At 39.7% G+C, this 15972-nt stretch overlaps 1 protein-coding gene across 1 annotated transcript; it reads left to right on the top strand.

The window, feature by feature from the left end:
* Window positions 1–3697: 3697 nt before the first annotated feature.
* sumo3a (small ubiquitin like modifier 3a) lies at window positions 3698–15348 on the top strand. Its single transcript, XM_061896114.1, has 4 exons — window positions 3698–3862; window positions 8747–8875; window positions 12475–12546; window positions 14158–15348. Exons 1-4 carry the CDS (start codon window positions 3842–3844, stop codon window positions 14218–14220), a joined length of 285 nt encoding a protein of 94 aa, XP_061752098.1. The 5' UTR covers window positions 3698–3841; the 3' UTR covers window positions 14221–15348.
* The last annotated feature ends 624 nt before the right edge of the window (window positions 15349–15972 follow it).

The raw sequence follows: 15972 nt of genomic DNA, 5'->3' as shown, positions 1-15972 counted from the left end.
TATCGGTTGGGGACATCTCTACGCTGCTGATCCGACTCTGCTTGGGATGGTTTCCTGTGGACGGGACTCTCGCTGCTGTCTTGGACCCGCTTTGAACTGAACTTTTGCGGCTGTGTTGGAGCCATTATGGATTGAACTTTCACAGTATCATGTTAGACCCGCTCGACATCCATTGCTTTCGGTCCCCTAGTGCGGGGAGGGGGTTTGGTTGCCCACATATGTGGTCCTCTCCAAGGTTCTCATAGACATCATTGTCACCGACGTCCCACTGGGTGTGAGTTTTCCTTGCCCTTATGTGGGTTCTTAAGAGGATGTCATAGTGGTTTGTGCAGCCCTTTGAGACACTTGTGATTTAGGGCTATATAAATAAAAATTGATTGATTGATTGATGTCACAATAGCAATTAATTATATCTTTGTAGATGATGCTACATATGTACAAAATAAACCATATAATGTTAAGTATATTAGTTGAAGAAAAGTATCATGCTACGTAGATAACATCCTGTAATTTGATTTTGATATTTTTTTATCTTGATTGAAAATTAACACCAATGAATTGACTGATAAACATAATCACATAATGTATTCAGAAAATATAAATAACGACAAATAAATTATTAACCGCAGGGCTTTTCTATTAGCGACCAAAAGTTGCGAACTTTATCGTCGATGTTCTCTACTGAATCCTTTGAGCAAAAATATGGCAATATCGCAAAATGATCAAGTATGACACAGAATGGACCTGCTATCCCCGTTTAAATAACAAAATTTCATTTCAGTAGGCCTTTAATAGGTAAAACAAATTTACATTATTGCAATCAGTTGATAAAACATTGTCCTTTATAATTATAATCAATCAACCAATGATTATTTATATTTATTATTTAATATGGCCCTAAATCAATAGTGTCTCAAAGGGCTGCACAAACCACAACGACATCCTCGGTAGAGCCCACATAAGGGCAAAGAAAACTCACACCCAGTGGGACGTGGGTGACAATGATGACTATCACTAGAAAAGCTTTTTTTTTTTTTTTTTTTTAAATCTACAGCTCTGCTAGCATGTCAGCAGACTGGGGCGGATCCTGCTGAAATCCTATGTATTGAATGAATACAGAATCCTTTTGAATCGAAAAAATATTGTTTTTGAATCGGGAATCGCGTTGAATCGAAAAAAATCGATATACCGTATTTCCTTGAATGGCCGCAGGGTATATAGTATGCGCCTGCCTTGAATTACTGCCGGGTCAAACTCGCTTCGCAAAATAATTAGAGCATGCTGAGTATTACCGCCTGGTCAAACTTGTGATGTCACGAGTGACACTTCCCCTGTCATCATTTTCAAAATGGAGGAGGCTGATTTCAATACCGGTAATTTGAAATCGCATAAAGGGAAGAAGATTAAGAGCTATTCAGTAGGATTTAAGGTCCAAGCTTACATCACACTCAAATTTTTACTGCATGCCTTTGGTAAGTGCCGGAGTGAGAAGAGGTTTTAAAATAATTGTGAAATATATATTATATTTATATAGCGCTTTTCTCTAGTGACTCAAAGCGCTTTACATAGTGAAACCCAATATCTAAGTTACATTTAAACCAGTGTGGGTGGCACTGGGAGCAGGTGGGTAAAGTGTCTTGCCCAAGGACACAACAGCAGTGACTAGGATGGCGGAAGCGGGAATCGAACCTGCAACCCTCAAGTTGCTAGCACGGCCGCTCTACCAACCGAGCTATGCTGCCACATGCTTGCTTACTTTTACCACATGCCTTTGGTAAGCGCAGGAGTGAGAAGGGGTTTTAAAATAATTAGCGCCCCGGCGGCAATTCAAGGAAATACGGTATTTGTAAATGTGGGAAAGACGTAGGATTAAATAGGCTTTGCTTCTTCCTACTCCTTTTCGGACATGATGTATTGTGAAATGATATGAAATTGCCTGATGAATAATGTTGTAGGTATGTCATGTTCGAAATAAACTAAGAAAAAACGAAGAGAGAAGAAAAAAAAGTTTCAAACATGATTTGTTAAACCTACAGTTTAGTAAAACACGGTAATAGGTAGGGGTGTGGGAAAAAATCGATTCGAATACGTTGTGCGATTCTGCTAAGAAAATCTCATTTCAGTAGGCCTTTAATAGTTAAAACAAATTTACATTATTGCAATCAGTTGATAAAACATTGTCCTTTATAATTATAAAAACTTAAAAAAAAAAAATCTACTACTCTGCTAGCATGTCAGCAGACTGGAGTAGATCCTGCTGAAATCCTATGTATTGAATGAATACAGAATCCAGCCAAAAAAACGGAAATGCTGATTATCGGTCCTGCTAGACACCGACCTCTATTTAATGATACAACTCTAACATTTGACAACCAAACAATTAAACAAGGCGACACGGTAAAGAATCTGGGTGTTATCTTTGACCCAACTCTCTCCTTTGAGTCACACATTAAAAGCGTTACTAAAACGGCCTTCTTTCATCTCCGTAATATCGCTAAAATTCACTCCATTCTGTCCACTAAAGACGCTGAGATCATTATCCATGCGTTTGTTACGTCTCGCCTCGACTACTGTAACGTATTATTTTCGGGTCTCCCCATGTCTAGCATTAAAAGATTACAGTTGGTACAAAATGCGGCTGCTAGACTTTTGACAAGAACAAGAAAGTTTGATCACATTACGCCTGTACTGGCTCACCTGCACTGGCTTCCTGTGCACTTAAGATGTGACTTTAAGGTTTTACTACTTACGTATAAAATACTACACGGTCTAGCTCCATCCTATCTTGCCGATTGTATTGTACCATATGTCCCGGCGAGAAATCTGTGTTCAAAGGACTCCGGCTTATTAGTGATTCCCAAAGCCCAAAAAAAGTCTGCGGGCTATAGAGCGTTTTCATTTCGGGCTCCAGTACTCTGGAATGCCCTCCCGGTAACAGTTCGAGATGCCACCTTAGTAGAAGCATTTAAGTCTCACCTTAAAACTCATTTGTATACTCTAGCCTTTAAATAGACTCCATTTTTAGACCAGTTGATCTGCCGCTTCTTATCTTTTTCTCCTATGTCCCACTCTCCCTTGTGGAGGAGGTCCAGTCCGATCCGGTGGCCATGTACTGCTCACCCGTGTATCGGCTGGGGACATCTCTGCGCTGCTGATCCGCCTCCGCTTGGGAGGTTTTCCTACTGGCTCCGCTGTGAACGGGACTCTCGCTGCTGTGTTGGATCCGCTTTGGACTGGACTCTTGCGACTGTGTTGGATCCATTATGGATTGAACTTTCACAGTATCATGTTAGACCCGCTCCACATCCATTGCTTTCCTCCTCTCCAAGGTTCTATGTGGACCTACCGAGGATGTCGTAGTGGTTTGTGTTATGGTTTGTGCAGCCCTTTGAGACACTAGTGATTTAGGGCTATATAAGTAAACATTGATTGATTGATTGATTGATTGAATCGGAAAAATATCGTTTTTGAATCGAGAATCCCGTTGAATCGGAAAAAAAATCGATATATTATCGAATCGCGACCCCAAGAATCGATATTGAATCGAATCGTGGGACACCCAACGATTCCCAGCCCAACTAATAGGCTTTCCAGTTCGCGTGAACTATTTCTGCAAGTCCGCGCGCTCCCGCCAACGCGCTCCCGAGATTCATCGGTCACGTGTTTGGCGTCGTCCAATCCCTTAATTGCCATAGCGGTCCCGCGCGCGCGCCCGTCACCGGAGGAGGAGAAGCGAGGACAGAAGGCGACAGGAAGACACAGCGAAAATAAAAACAATCACTTCTCACTATTGTTCCCCCTCTCTCGCCGGTTAACCGCCTCACCAAAAAACCCAGCAGCCATGTCAGAGGAAAAGCCAAAGGTGAGTGTTGAAAATAATATCTTTAAAGTGATGCGTTCATGTAATGTGCAGTGTTGGGAAAAAAAATGGCCTGCTTTGCACGTTTTTCTCTCAATTGGCGCAAGTGTTTGTTTCGCAAATGAATGACTTCCCGCCCGGTGGGTTTTTTTACATTGAATCCTCCTGAATCTGTTCAAATTGCATTCAAACTTTTGAACATTTTCAGTACAGAGGGATTAAATCATCGCGTTCGAACGGTAAATTGTCGTTTGCGGATGTTTTTTCTTTTTCTTTGTGGGAGCCACGCGATGTGCGCAAATGCCGCAGTTGTAGCCGCCACAATAGGACGCTAGCGAATGCGATGGAATCGGCGAAGTCATTTACAACACAGACTTGGCATTTCTTGTCTTTTTATTGGCTTCCGGGCTGGTTTAGCAACATTGCGACAAAACCAAGCTTTGTAGCGATGCTAAACAATGTTTAAAATCCTCCTTTGCGAGTGACCGGGGCGCTCAGCTGCTAGCCCCCGAGCTAAATGCTAACGTTAGCATAGCCTAAATAAGAGGCCTCAATGTGGGGTTATGTTTGTTGTGAACAAAAATAAAATAAAATAAAAAAAGCGTCGTTTTATTTGCACCGGTTAAATTTGTATTATCTTAACGGATGCTGAATTTGTTAAAATATCTCCCGGGTTAGCTGTTAATTAAACTAACCGTTACTAACGATGACGTCACAATCCCTAACATTGCGATATTGTACGTGCAATGTGTCGTCTAAGGCAGTGATTCTCAACCTTTTTTCAGTGATGTACCCCCTGTGAACCTTTTTTTTTTAAATTCAAGTAGCCTGTAATCCAGGGGTCGGCAACCCGCAGCTCCGGAGCCACATGCGGCTCTTCGACCACTCTGGTGTGGCTCAGCCGCATACTTGCCGACCGCCCGGAGAAGTCCGGTAGATTTCCAAATTTTAGTGTCTCTAACAGAAACATTTCTCGATTTTCACCCAGACAACAACTTTGAGGACGTGCCGTGATGACAATGCCTCGAACACCTTTTCTACATGTCATCCCCCGCCAGGATTCTCACCATGCGTGCCGGCTGGCCGGTCACATTTTGGATGCGATCTCTATCTGAAATAGGGGTGTAACCGTCCCAAAAATGCTCGATTCAGAGGTCACGGTTCGGTTAATTTTCGGTACAGTAAGAAAACAAGCGACGGGACGGCGTGGCGCAGTGGTAGAGTGGCGGTGCGCAACCCGAGGGTCCCTGGTTCAATTCCCACCTAGTACCAACCTCGTCACGTCCGTTGTGTCCTGAGCAAGACACTTCACCCTTGCTCCTGATGGGTGCTGGTTAGCGCCTTGCATGGCAGCTCCCTCCATCAGTGTGTGAAAGTGTGTGTGAATGGGTAAATGTGGAAGTAGTGTCAAAGCGCTTTGAGTACCTTGAAGGTAGAAAAGCTCTATACAAGTACAACCCATTTATTTATTTAACAACAAAATATACATTTTGTGATTATTTATTTAAGAAATTTGCTAAATCTTCCACCGAAAATATTTTTCTTAGTGGAATATTTGATGTGAAGTAATCGGAAACTTGGATAGGTCAATGATTCGTAATAACATTGATTTTCATTCAAATAATGTTTTGAGCAATGACAATTTGAAAGAAAAAAAAACAGCTTTGTTTTATTAGTCAACTTTGCAACTTTTTCTAAATTACATTTAGCCTTTAAGCTTTTTTATTTCACTTTTGTTTGTTTTTGTTTTTTTTAATAGTATTTTTAGAATGTGTCGTGGGCCTTTAAAACATTAGCGGTGAGCCGCAAATGGCCTCCGGGGCACACTTTTGACACCCCTGCTAGAGATGATGAAAAATGAAATCTGATAAATCTATGGTTAAAAAGCAGAACCTGGCGACCCATGCGCGTTTATCATAACTCTCTCGCTCTCTATGCCGCTGCCGTGCCCCACTATTGTTTTTGTTTTTAACCCCTTCTTGACCCCGAACGTACATTGAAAATACACACAACCCTTAACTTAAAATGCCAGACATTTGAGGCAATTAAGAAACTCCACCTGGACAGCTCCGCAAAGAGGACATATCCCGTGAAAAGAGGAGGTGTGGTCGGTCTATCATATACCTTGATCGCTGCTAGCATGCCGTGTGTTGTTTTTTTTTTTTTGATTGATTGAAACTTTTATTAGTAGCTTGCACAGTACAGTACATATTCCGTACAATTGACCACTAAATGCTAACACCCGAATAATTTTTTCAACTTATTTAAGTCGGTGTCCTAGTAATGCCTCAGAGTGCATTGTTTACACAACGTGCGGTGCGCTACTTAATATCTCCGTGACGTTCGGTACAACTCCGAACCGGACCAAAATCCCCGTACCGAAACGGTTCAATACAAATACACGTACCGTTACACCCCTAATCTGAACGCATACGCTACTGCAAGGCATAGTTGTTCAACAGCCATACAGGTCACACTGAGGGTTGTGATATAAACAACTTTAGCTCTCTTACTTATATGCGCCACACAGTGAACCCACACCAAACAAGAATGACAAACATATTTCAGGTAAACATCCGCACTATAACAATATGAACACGACAGAACAAATACCCAGAATACCCAACTACCACCATTTGTTCTGTCGTGTTTATGTTGTGTTATAGTGCGGATGTTCTCCTGAAATGTGTTTGTCATTCTTGTTTGGTGTGGGTTCACAGTGTGGTGCATATTAGTAAGAGTGCTAAAGTTGTTTAAACGGCCACCCTCAGTGTGACCTGTATTGCTGTTGAATAAAGATGCCTTGCAGTCTCTTACGTGTGTTTGCAATAGGCTCGTCAAACTATTCTTTGGGCTGGCAAGCTATTTGTACAAGCTGTAGAGGGTGCTAGCGGTAGTGCCATCATTGTACGCCCTTATTATTGTTCATTGGGTGAAGACTAGCATACATTCTAGAGAATAATTACTCTGAAATTCGGGAGTCTCCCGGGAAAATTGGGAGGGTTGGCAGGTGTGACGCTGTCATTAAATTTTCATATTAAGGTTAGGGCCGCGTGTCGGAGACCCCTGGTTTATACATAGCACAATGCAAAAAAAACCCCTCTATATGCAGTATTTCATTATGTGGCTCCCATTGTTTCTTTGCTTTGTGAAATGGGTCAAAATGGCTCTTTGAGTTGTAAAGGTTGCCGACCCCTGCTCTAATCAGAGGAAAGCATTTTTGGTTGAAAAAAAGAGATAGAGAAATACAATACAGCACTATGTCATCAGTTTCTGATTTATTAAATTGTAAAACAGTGCAAAATATTGCTCATTTGTAGTGGTCTTTCTTGCACTATTTGGAAAAAAAAGATATACAAATAACTAAAAACTTGTTAAAAAATGAACAAATGATTCCATTATAAATAAAGATTTCTACACATAGAAGTAATCATCAACTTAAAGTGCCCTCTTTGCGGATTGTAAAAGAGATCCATCTGGATTCATGAACTTGATTCTTAACATTTCTTCACCAAAAAAGAAATCTTTAACATCAATATCTATGGAACATGTCCACAAAAAAATCTATCTGTCAACACTGTATATTGCCTTGTTGTATTTTTTTTCACAGATTATGAACTTACATTCATATTTTGTTGAAGTATTATTCAAAAAATATATTTATAAAGGATTTTTGAATTGTTGCTATTTTTAGAATATTTTTCATACATCTCACGTACCCCTTGGCATACCTTCAAGTACCCCAGGAGTATGCGTACCCCCATTTGAGAACCACTGGTCTGAGGCCATGTCTACACTAAGCCGGATAACCCCATAAACAAATAATTACTTAGCCTAAACACCATTCCAGCCACACTAAACTATTATTTAAGCCCCCTCGGATATTTTTTTACACTGGTAAGTGTGCTGTGTATTTCTTGAATCTCCGGCTCTTGGCTTTGTGTGGACTTATTGTTCATTTACAAACAGAGTTTGGAGAGGAAGTGACGTCAGAAAGAAGCACAGCCAGCTTCATAATAAAGCGGTTTCCTAACTTGGAGCTAACCACTGGAAATATGGAGGCAGGTCATCCAGACATGTACGTGTTTCTCCTTCCATCTGTACTGATGCTTGTGGAAATCACACATAAATACCCTAGAGAAAGCGATTGCAGCTATTTCGGATACAGCACTTCTCATACGGCAAGAGCACTTAAGAATGTCCGGGTCATCTGTATTTCTACTTGCTGAAAAACCTTGTCAATTTGTTTGAAGGAGAGACGGCGAGAATGCGGGCTCCCGTGGATGTGATTTTTAAAAATTTAGCATGTGCTTTGTATTTCCTGTTCGTCGAGGGAAGACTACGGAAAACTACAAATGTTTTTGGACTGGCAAAGCAGCCTGTATAAATTAATGTCCGCCGTATAGGTCGCGCACTCAACGTCTAGGTCCAGAGTATATAAAGTCACCATAAACGAATGCACAATGAGGGTGAAGGCAAAAGAGTGAGGAGTGTTCAAACCAGATATCTAGATCCCTAGATTGATTGTTGTAAAATGTTCTTTGTCACATGGTGTACTTTTACTTGTTTATTAAAGATGGATGGATACATTTATGATGTCTCAGGTGTGATTCACTACAATAGGGTCTTACAGCACACTGGATTCCAGTTAATTAAAATACCATAACACTGGCTAATGTTCAGATAAGTTAAATTTAAGAACTTGCACACATAAAAAAAGCTGGAGGTTTTAGGTCGCGTTGCGCCGCCAGACGGTGGGTGGCGGGGGTCTTAAACGGTGGCATTGTTGTGTGTGTGGACACGGATAAGGTTAGGGGGGATTTACCCTGGTCAACCTTATCCGGCTTAGTGTAAACGGGGCCTGACTTTGCGTGATTGTGTTTGCAGGAGGGTGTCAAGACCGAGAATGACCACATCAACCTGAAGGTTGCGGGGCAAGATGGCTCAGTGGTCCAGTTCAAAATCAAAAGGCACACATCCCTCAGTAAACTCATGAAGGCGTACTGCGAACGACAGGTAAGTTTCAACGACCGGACGCCATTTTACGGTGACCGGCAGAGGTAAACAGGCAGCAGCCTCCAAACGCTCCAAACAGAAATGTCCCAACACCATTAAATTTGCAATGTGGAAATGCTGCGCACAAGAGACATGCTGCAAGCCCACGAAACAAAAGTTTATAAGGTACCAATATATGGGAAAAACGAGTTGCCTCTATATTGAAGCTGTTATCATATTTATGACCTCGAAAGAGTCCTAAAGTTTATGAATAAATAGATATGATCAAAATGGTATCATCTCAAGGAGATTCCCGAGACATTTTGAGAAATGGTCCAGAACCTTATATAATTGATCCTGAATATAAGAAGGGTGAGCTACAACTTTTAGAAGCTCTGATAAAAGATCCAACTTTGATAAAAACACTAAGCATCATTTCGCAGTATTGCTAAGTGCTAAACAAGAAATACAAACATAATAAAATGATTGCTTACTGTACAATGTCTGCTCTCACTGTGAGGGCTGATAGGATCTCCATATCTTCCCGTTTAGATGAATGATTAATTTTAATCCAGAGAGTTAAAAAAAAAAAAAGTTGCTCCAGAGTCTAATGCTGTCTTCTGTTGTAGCGTGTTTGTCTAAATCTTTGGATATAAACTGAATTTCACAGATTAAAAACTTTTAGATTCAAGGCTAAATCCTCCTATTATCCATATAATCTAGACTCGTTTTGACAAGCCAAGACACGATGATGTGGGCGGCAGCAAACAAGACATCAATGCTGCAGTGTTGCATAAGCTTCGTCTTAACAGTTTTATGGCAGTTTGCATTAATATATTTTGCATTACTGCCATCTTCAGTTTCATTTTATAATTACATTAAAGTGCAACATAAACTATAGTTAGCGCTCAGTTTTCCGTGCTAAAAAATACTTAATCTCTCTTAGCGCTTATAACAACATTTTTACTAATTAGTTAATATTCAGGCCACAAGATGTAAATATAATATTGTTTGCTGGTTTTGAAAAGGTATTTAGAGAGTTTTGTTGGCAAAATAGAGAGACCCTATTGACTTCATTGTTAGCGGACTTTTTATTTTTTTATGACTTAAAATGCATTAAAAAAATGTGTGCACACTTTACATTGGGATTGTGAATGATAGACAGCACATCTCTTTCTACATGTCTTTCTATTTTTGCGTATTTCCAGTATGACTGATAAGAGTGCAGAGGCGTTACTACAGTGATGTCAATCTACAGAAATAGCTAACGGTATTCAGAGCGTAACATTCCAAATGGCAGACTAAATTTGTGACATTTGGCGATGTTTAGATGGTATTTTCACATACTTTGTGGATTGAAAACACAATTGGGTATTGTTTTAATGGATACTAAAGGTGGGAGAAATAATCGATTTTTAGATGCATCGCAGATTTTAAGTTGCAAGTTATGAACGCTTATTTAGTGAAACGAAAAGAAATGTCAAACTGCATCAATATACATGAATTAAAGTTGCATTAATAATCGATTTGTTAGCTCCTGAATTGTAAGGTGCCCAATTATTCCCACCTCTAATGGATACAATTAAGCACATGAAGTCAACTTGTTTTTCCAGTCTACTGGTACTTTAATGGGGAAGTCAGGCCTAAGGGGTGAACCCCATGAAGATTTTGAATAGGTGGAAAAATTTACAATTTTTTTTTACACTTGGTCTCCTTTTAACACACACATCCGTTATGTAGATGGTGGCTGCATGATGTTGTAAAATACCAGTATTGAAAAGTTTACCTTTTTAATCCGTTTGTACAAAAGTGGTTTTAACTTTTTTGGGGCGTTCCATTCTTACCTAACTTACAATTTCTCCGTGAACTTGCAGCATATCTGTCATCTCTTTTTTTGGAGAGATTCAGGGCATTTTCCAGTTACATTTTCTTTATAATGTTTTTTTTTTCTGGATCGTTTTTGTGTTTAGAGTAGCAGATACATGAGTCTGCTATCTTCCAGTTCCTCAACTAATGGTTCTCAAACTTGGTAGCCCCCAAAACACCTCACAAGTCTTGAGCTTTGCAAGTATCCACACTTTGGTTTCCTCAGGCTTCAATTACCAGGGCTGTTTAGCTTTGAATATGTTGTTTGTTCTCGCCGGTTATTTGCTTTAAACAGTTATTATTTCAACACAAGAAAAATATGTAATTAGAAATGCATTTTGACAGATCTTTAGTTATTTCTAGGGGTGTCCGGATCCAACATTGGTACTGAACAACAGTCAAATGTCGCTAAAAACATGTATCCACTTATATTGGCTTATGTTTAAAATCTCCGATCCAAGCAGTCCTGCACCATGTTTACTTTTGCAGAGCAGGACTACCAGTTAACATCTAATAGCCTCCAATAAGCACACAAGGTTGGTATTTTCTTATATTTTATTGCAGTCAGTCACAAAAGCTCAGTACAGAATAGCACACAAGCTACACATATGTAATGAGAGTCCTTATATGGCAGTTTAAAACAGTACATTTATCAATATAAACAAGTATCAATCATTATAGTTGCATATTACTTACACATACAAAGTCTTCAAGACAGAAGTGTATTAGAAAGTATCCAGTAAAAAACGTGTCCGCATCATTCAACTTACTGCGTGATGAGCCTAATTAACTTTAAAGAGCCATAATGTTTTTTTCTACATTTAAAACACTTCCCTGTGGTCTACATAACATGTAGTGTTAAGTGAATTATATTTATATAGCGCTTTTCTCTAGTTACACAAAGCGCTTCACATAGTGAAACCCATTATCTAGGTTATGTTTGGGTGGCACTGGGAGCAGGTCTTGCCCAAGGACACAACGGCCATCACTAAGATGGCGTAAGCGGGGATTGAGCCTGGAACCCCCAAGTTGCTGGGATGGGCACTCTACCAACCAAGCCACGGCGTCCAATGGTGGATCTTTGGTCAAAATAATACATAGTTTTTTTTTACAGACCGTTTTGGAGACATTTTCTGACCGTCTCTTAGGGTTTGCGCCGTTTTGTCGGCAGTTTTATTAATGTGGCTGCACTTCGACAGCGTCTTCTCCCCATCATCCATGTTGTAGTTTTTAGCGCTTCCATAGCGAGGCTACCGAAAAATTAAGTTCAAACTACTCGCTACTTTGGATTAGAAATGGTATCAGTGGAGGATGCATATGCATGTACGAGCCAGTCTGCTCCACAACAAGAGGCCAGCCCAAAATGAGCCTATTGATTACAGCACCGACTACAATGGCAGACTCGCGCAAAGCACCATGGGTAAATACTTATCATATATGGAGAATGCTGCTGACGTCACAGGGCAGAGCAAATTCCAAACGGCTCGCTTGGAAGAAAAATTAAGGAAGGCAAGGTTGTTTTATAAATATATCCGCTCTCCAGTTTTAGGTAGTAATGCAGATCCCAAATACACAACAGTAGGTACCAATAGGTAGAAAAGTTGGTTTTGCACAATAGGGCACCTTTCAATTAATTATTGTGACCACTATGTGACGCCAAAAACAAAGTACGATTTCAATTTAAACTTCGCATGAATCTGTCCGTCTGATAATGAATGCCTTGTACCAACTCCTTACTGTTTTCTTCATTACAGGGACTATCAATAAGGCAGATCAGGTTCAGGTTTGACGGCCAGCCAATCAATGAGACTGATACACCTTCGCAGGTAAGAACCCCTCGCTCTGTCAGTTTAGGGGATCCCACAATGTCAGGAACAAACTCTTCTGGTCAACTTCCTCCTTTGTTTTTAACTCCCATAGTTGGAATAAAAATAATTTCTTGCGGTTCCCTGAAGTCCCATAGCCATCATAAAACCCTTTGCCCACATATTTAACTGTACAAATGTTTGCATGTGTGATATTGAGTTGTTAAAACAAAACAGTCCAATGCACATTTGTCTTTTTAACTGTTGTAACTGGCGTGCAAGTGTAAAAATAAGTTGTAATTAATTCCACTGTAGTAGTAATACGCTTAAACACTTCAATAAATCAGTCTTGCTTCGCAATTATTTTCTGTTACGCCCCCCGAGGAAGAAGAAAAAGCCACTCCCATACGCCGCACCCGCCACTGTGACAATAAATAGTACTATTTTTCTATAAAATTGCTATAAGTACACCTCTGCATAACATTGTATCCTTATCAATCAATCAATGTATTTTATTTCGGCAATCTTCACATAAAACAAAGAACAACAACAAGAAAAGAAAAGAAAGGAAAAAAAACACTCATTTGAGCAATGATTGAGCCGAAAGGGTGTAGGTTGAAGCAACGCTTATATAAACCTACCCCATCACAACAAGAACAAGGTTAAAAATATATAAAATCTAAAACATGCTTCACTTATATTACTTTTTTTTTTTTAAACAATATATAAGCAACATATATGTAGCACACGTCTCATATACACAGTTTACCATTTAAATCAAACATATACATTTGTACACTTATATATATATATATATATATTATATATACACAATTTATTTAAATTCCATATAAAGTGGTAATATATACATTTGAATATAACCTATGTATAATTATGAAATCATAAATTGTATTTATATACATATTATATATTATTGTCTTTCTAAAACAATGTTTGCTCTTCTTTCTTATATTTACTAATGATAAATGATTTAAAAAGCTTTTTAAACTGGTTTATGTTGGTGCTGTGTTTTATTAAAATTAAATGAAAATAAAACAAGAAAAAAAGAAAGATCCACTAATAATGAATAAACATATAAACATTGTTTTTAGTCTGAAACAAAATATTCAAAAGTGCATCTGTTTGCCTACAATTTGAAAAAAAACTTTCCTTATTTTAACTACAGGCATTTTTGACCAACTTGAACTGTTTGATACTGAAAAATGAAATAAACTCAATAAATAAGTTCAAATAGATCGCAACAATAACTCAAAAGCACAATATGTAAGACTAACACATATGTACAAAAAAATAATAAAGCAATTAGTGCTGGGGGGGTTTTATATGTAAAATTAAGGAGTTCAGGATTAATGGCTACAATTGGCACGTTTTGCGGTTTTCAAATTGGGTTTTAAGCTCTGATACTGATAAAGCACACACACACACCCCTTGGCATAGCACCCCACTATTTGAAAAGGACTGGTCTGAATGCATGAGTTGCACTTGAAGATAAATCCGCTTACTTACTTACTCCCTGCGTCTTTCTATGTAAAAATCCTCTTGAGGATGCCACTCTGCAAAAAAAATAAGTCAATGGTCTACTAATGGAAAATGTGTGTCTTCCTCTTGTAGCTGGAGATGGAAGACGAAGACACCATAGACGTTTTCCAGCAGCAGACAGGCGGCCTCTGCTAAAGCCCCTCCCACCTCAGTGACCGCCACCATCAGACCACACCCCTCTGACATCATCACCCGTCATCGCACCTCTCAGCTATTATTATTATTATTATTATTATTATTGACCATTTGTTCAGTTAAGCTATGTCATGTTGGGCTTCGGGGTGGGGCACTACTTTCTCTAGGTGTGAGTGAGCAACACAGGCTGTGATTGGACCAACGGCTATCGAGTAGTGTTACTGTCCGTCAAAGGGCCACCCATATTTCATTTTTCCCTCATGTTTTTTTTTTTCTGAACCCCTGCTGTCCTTGAAATTGTTTTTAAAAGCTCTGCTTTTTAGTCGGCTTCACTAAAGAAATGTGCGTTTTGTAACCCCTGTGCCGCCGCGGAATAGACGCCCGCTGGTTTTTCTGTACAGACACAAGAGAATGGATGTAAGCTAAATATCGGCCACACAGAAGGAGTCTGTACTTTTTGGTTACTTCCTTTTTTTCTTTCTCGTTGTCCCACGTGCGTACCGCCAAGTATTTATTCAGACTGACAGATGGCTGCATGGATAGAATGGACGCCCACTCGGGGCCCTCGTCCTGTAAATTCAGTATATTATTGTGAAACACCTAACGTTTTTGCTTTGATAAAATAATGGCCTAAAATTAGTGCAAATGCGACATATTTGTTTGTGGGGGACGCCCAAGCTGTCCCCGGCCGTGGGACGGTGCACGACAGCACGCTTTGTATTATACGCTAAGAATCTTCATCCAGTCTTGTATTGTAGCTTAAAATACTGTTCTAGGAGATTGACGCTTTTCTCCCGCAGATGCCCTCCTTAGCATTTTAATGTCATGTACTCCCTTTTGGGAAAAAAAATAGAAATAGTTCACTTCGGTTTCTGTGTGCGTCCAGTCCATATAAGAGCATTCTTAATCTAAAATCACTAAAGCTCTCCTGTTTTGGATTTTTGCATCAAAATAAGCACATTTTCCCCTGAATAAATTCGAGTTCTCCCGGTTTAGTTAATAAAGAAACCCACAACGTTACAACAAAAGGGGCCCAGGTCTTTATCATGTTATTTGTTTCTCTACTGATTTGTACATTATTTGTGGTCTTTTACTACTGTATACAATAAATATAGTTTGGTACTCAGATTTCTTTGGTGCAAGCCTGATTTTTGGTCTATTTAACCAGTTCTATTTTGGTTTACTAAAGTATCAATCAATCAATCTGTTTATTTATATAGCCCTAAATCACAAGTGTCTCAAAGGGCTGCACAAGCCACAACGACATCCGTGGTTCAGAGCCCACATAAGGGCAAGGAAAAACTCACAACCCAGTGGGGAACTATGAGAAACCTTGGAGTCCGCAGATGAGGGAGACCGGCTGCAATGGAAGTCAAATGGGTCGAGCATAATCTTGTGATAGTCCGGTCGATAGTGGATCTAACATAATAGTGAGAGTCCAGTCCGTAGTGGGGCGGCAGGAGACCATCCCGAGCGAAGACGGGTCAGCAGCGCAGAGATGTCCCCAACTGATGCACAGGCAAGCGGTCCACCCCGAGTCCCGACTCTGGACTGCCAGCACTTCATCCATGGCCACCGGACCTCATTTGTAGCTATATTTGAACTAATTTAGTTTCCTTTAAGTCCTCATAATTCAATTTATATCTCATGACAAACTATCTGTATGTAATATGGCTTTTAATTTTTTGCGGCTCCAGATGAATTTGTTTTTGTATTTTTGGTCCAATATGGCTCTTTCAACATTTTGTCTTA

Source organism: Nerophis ophidion, linkage group LG03, assembly GCF_033978795.1.
Source record: "Nerophis ophidion isolate RoL-2023_Sa linkage group LG03, RoL_Noph_v1.0, whole genome shotgun sequence".
In the NCBI taxonomy this organism is placed as follows: Eukaryota; Metazoa; Chordata; class Actinopteri; order Syngnathiformes; family Syngnathidae; genus Nerophis; species Nerophis ophidion.
The sequence above is the reverse complement of the archived record's forward strand: the minus strand, read 5'-3'. Positions and strand labels throughout refer to the sequence as shown.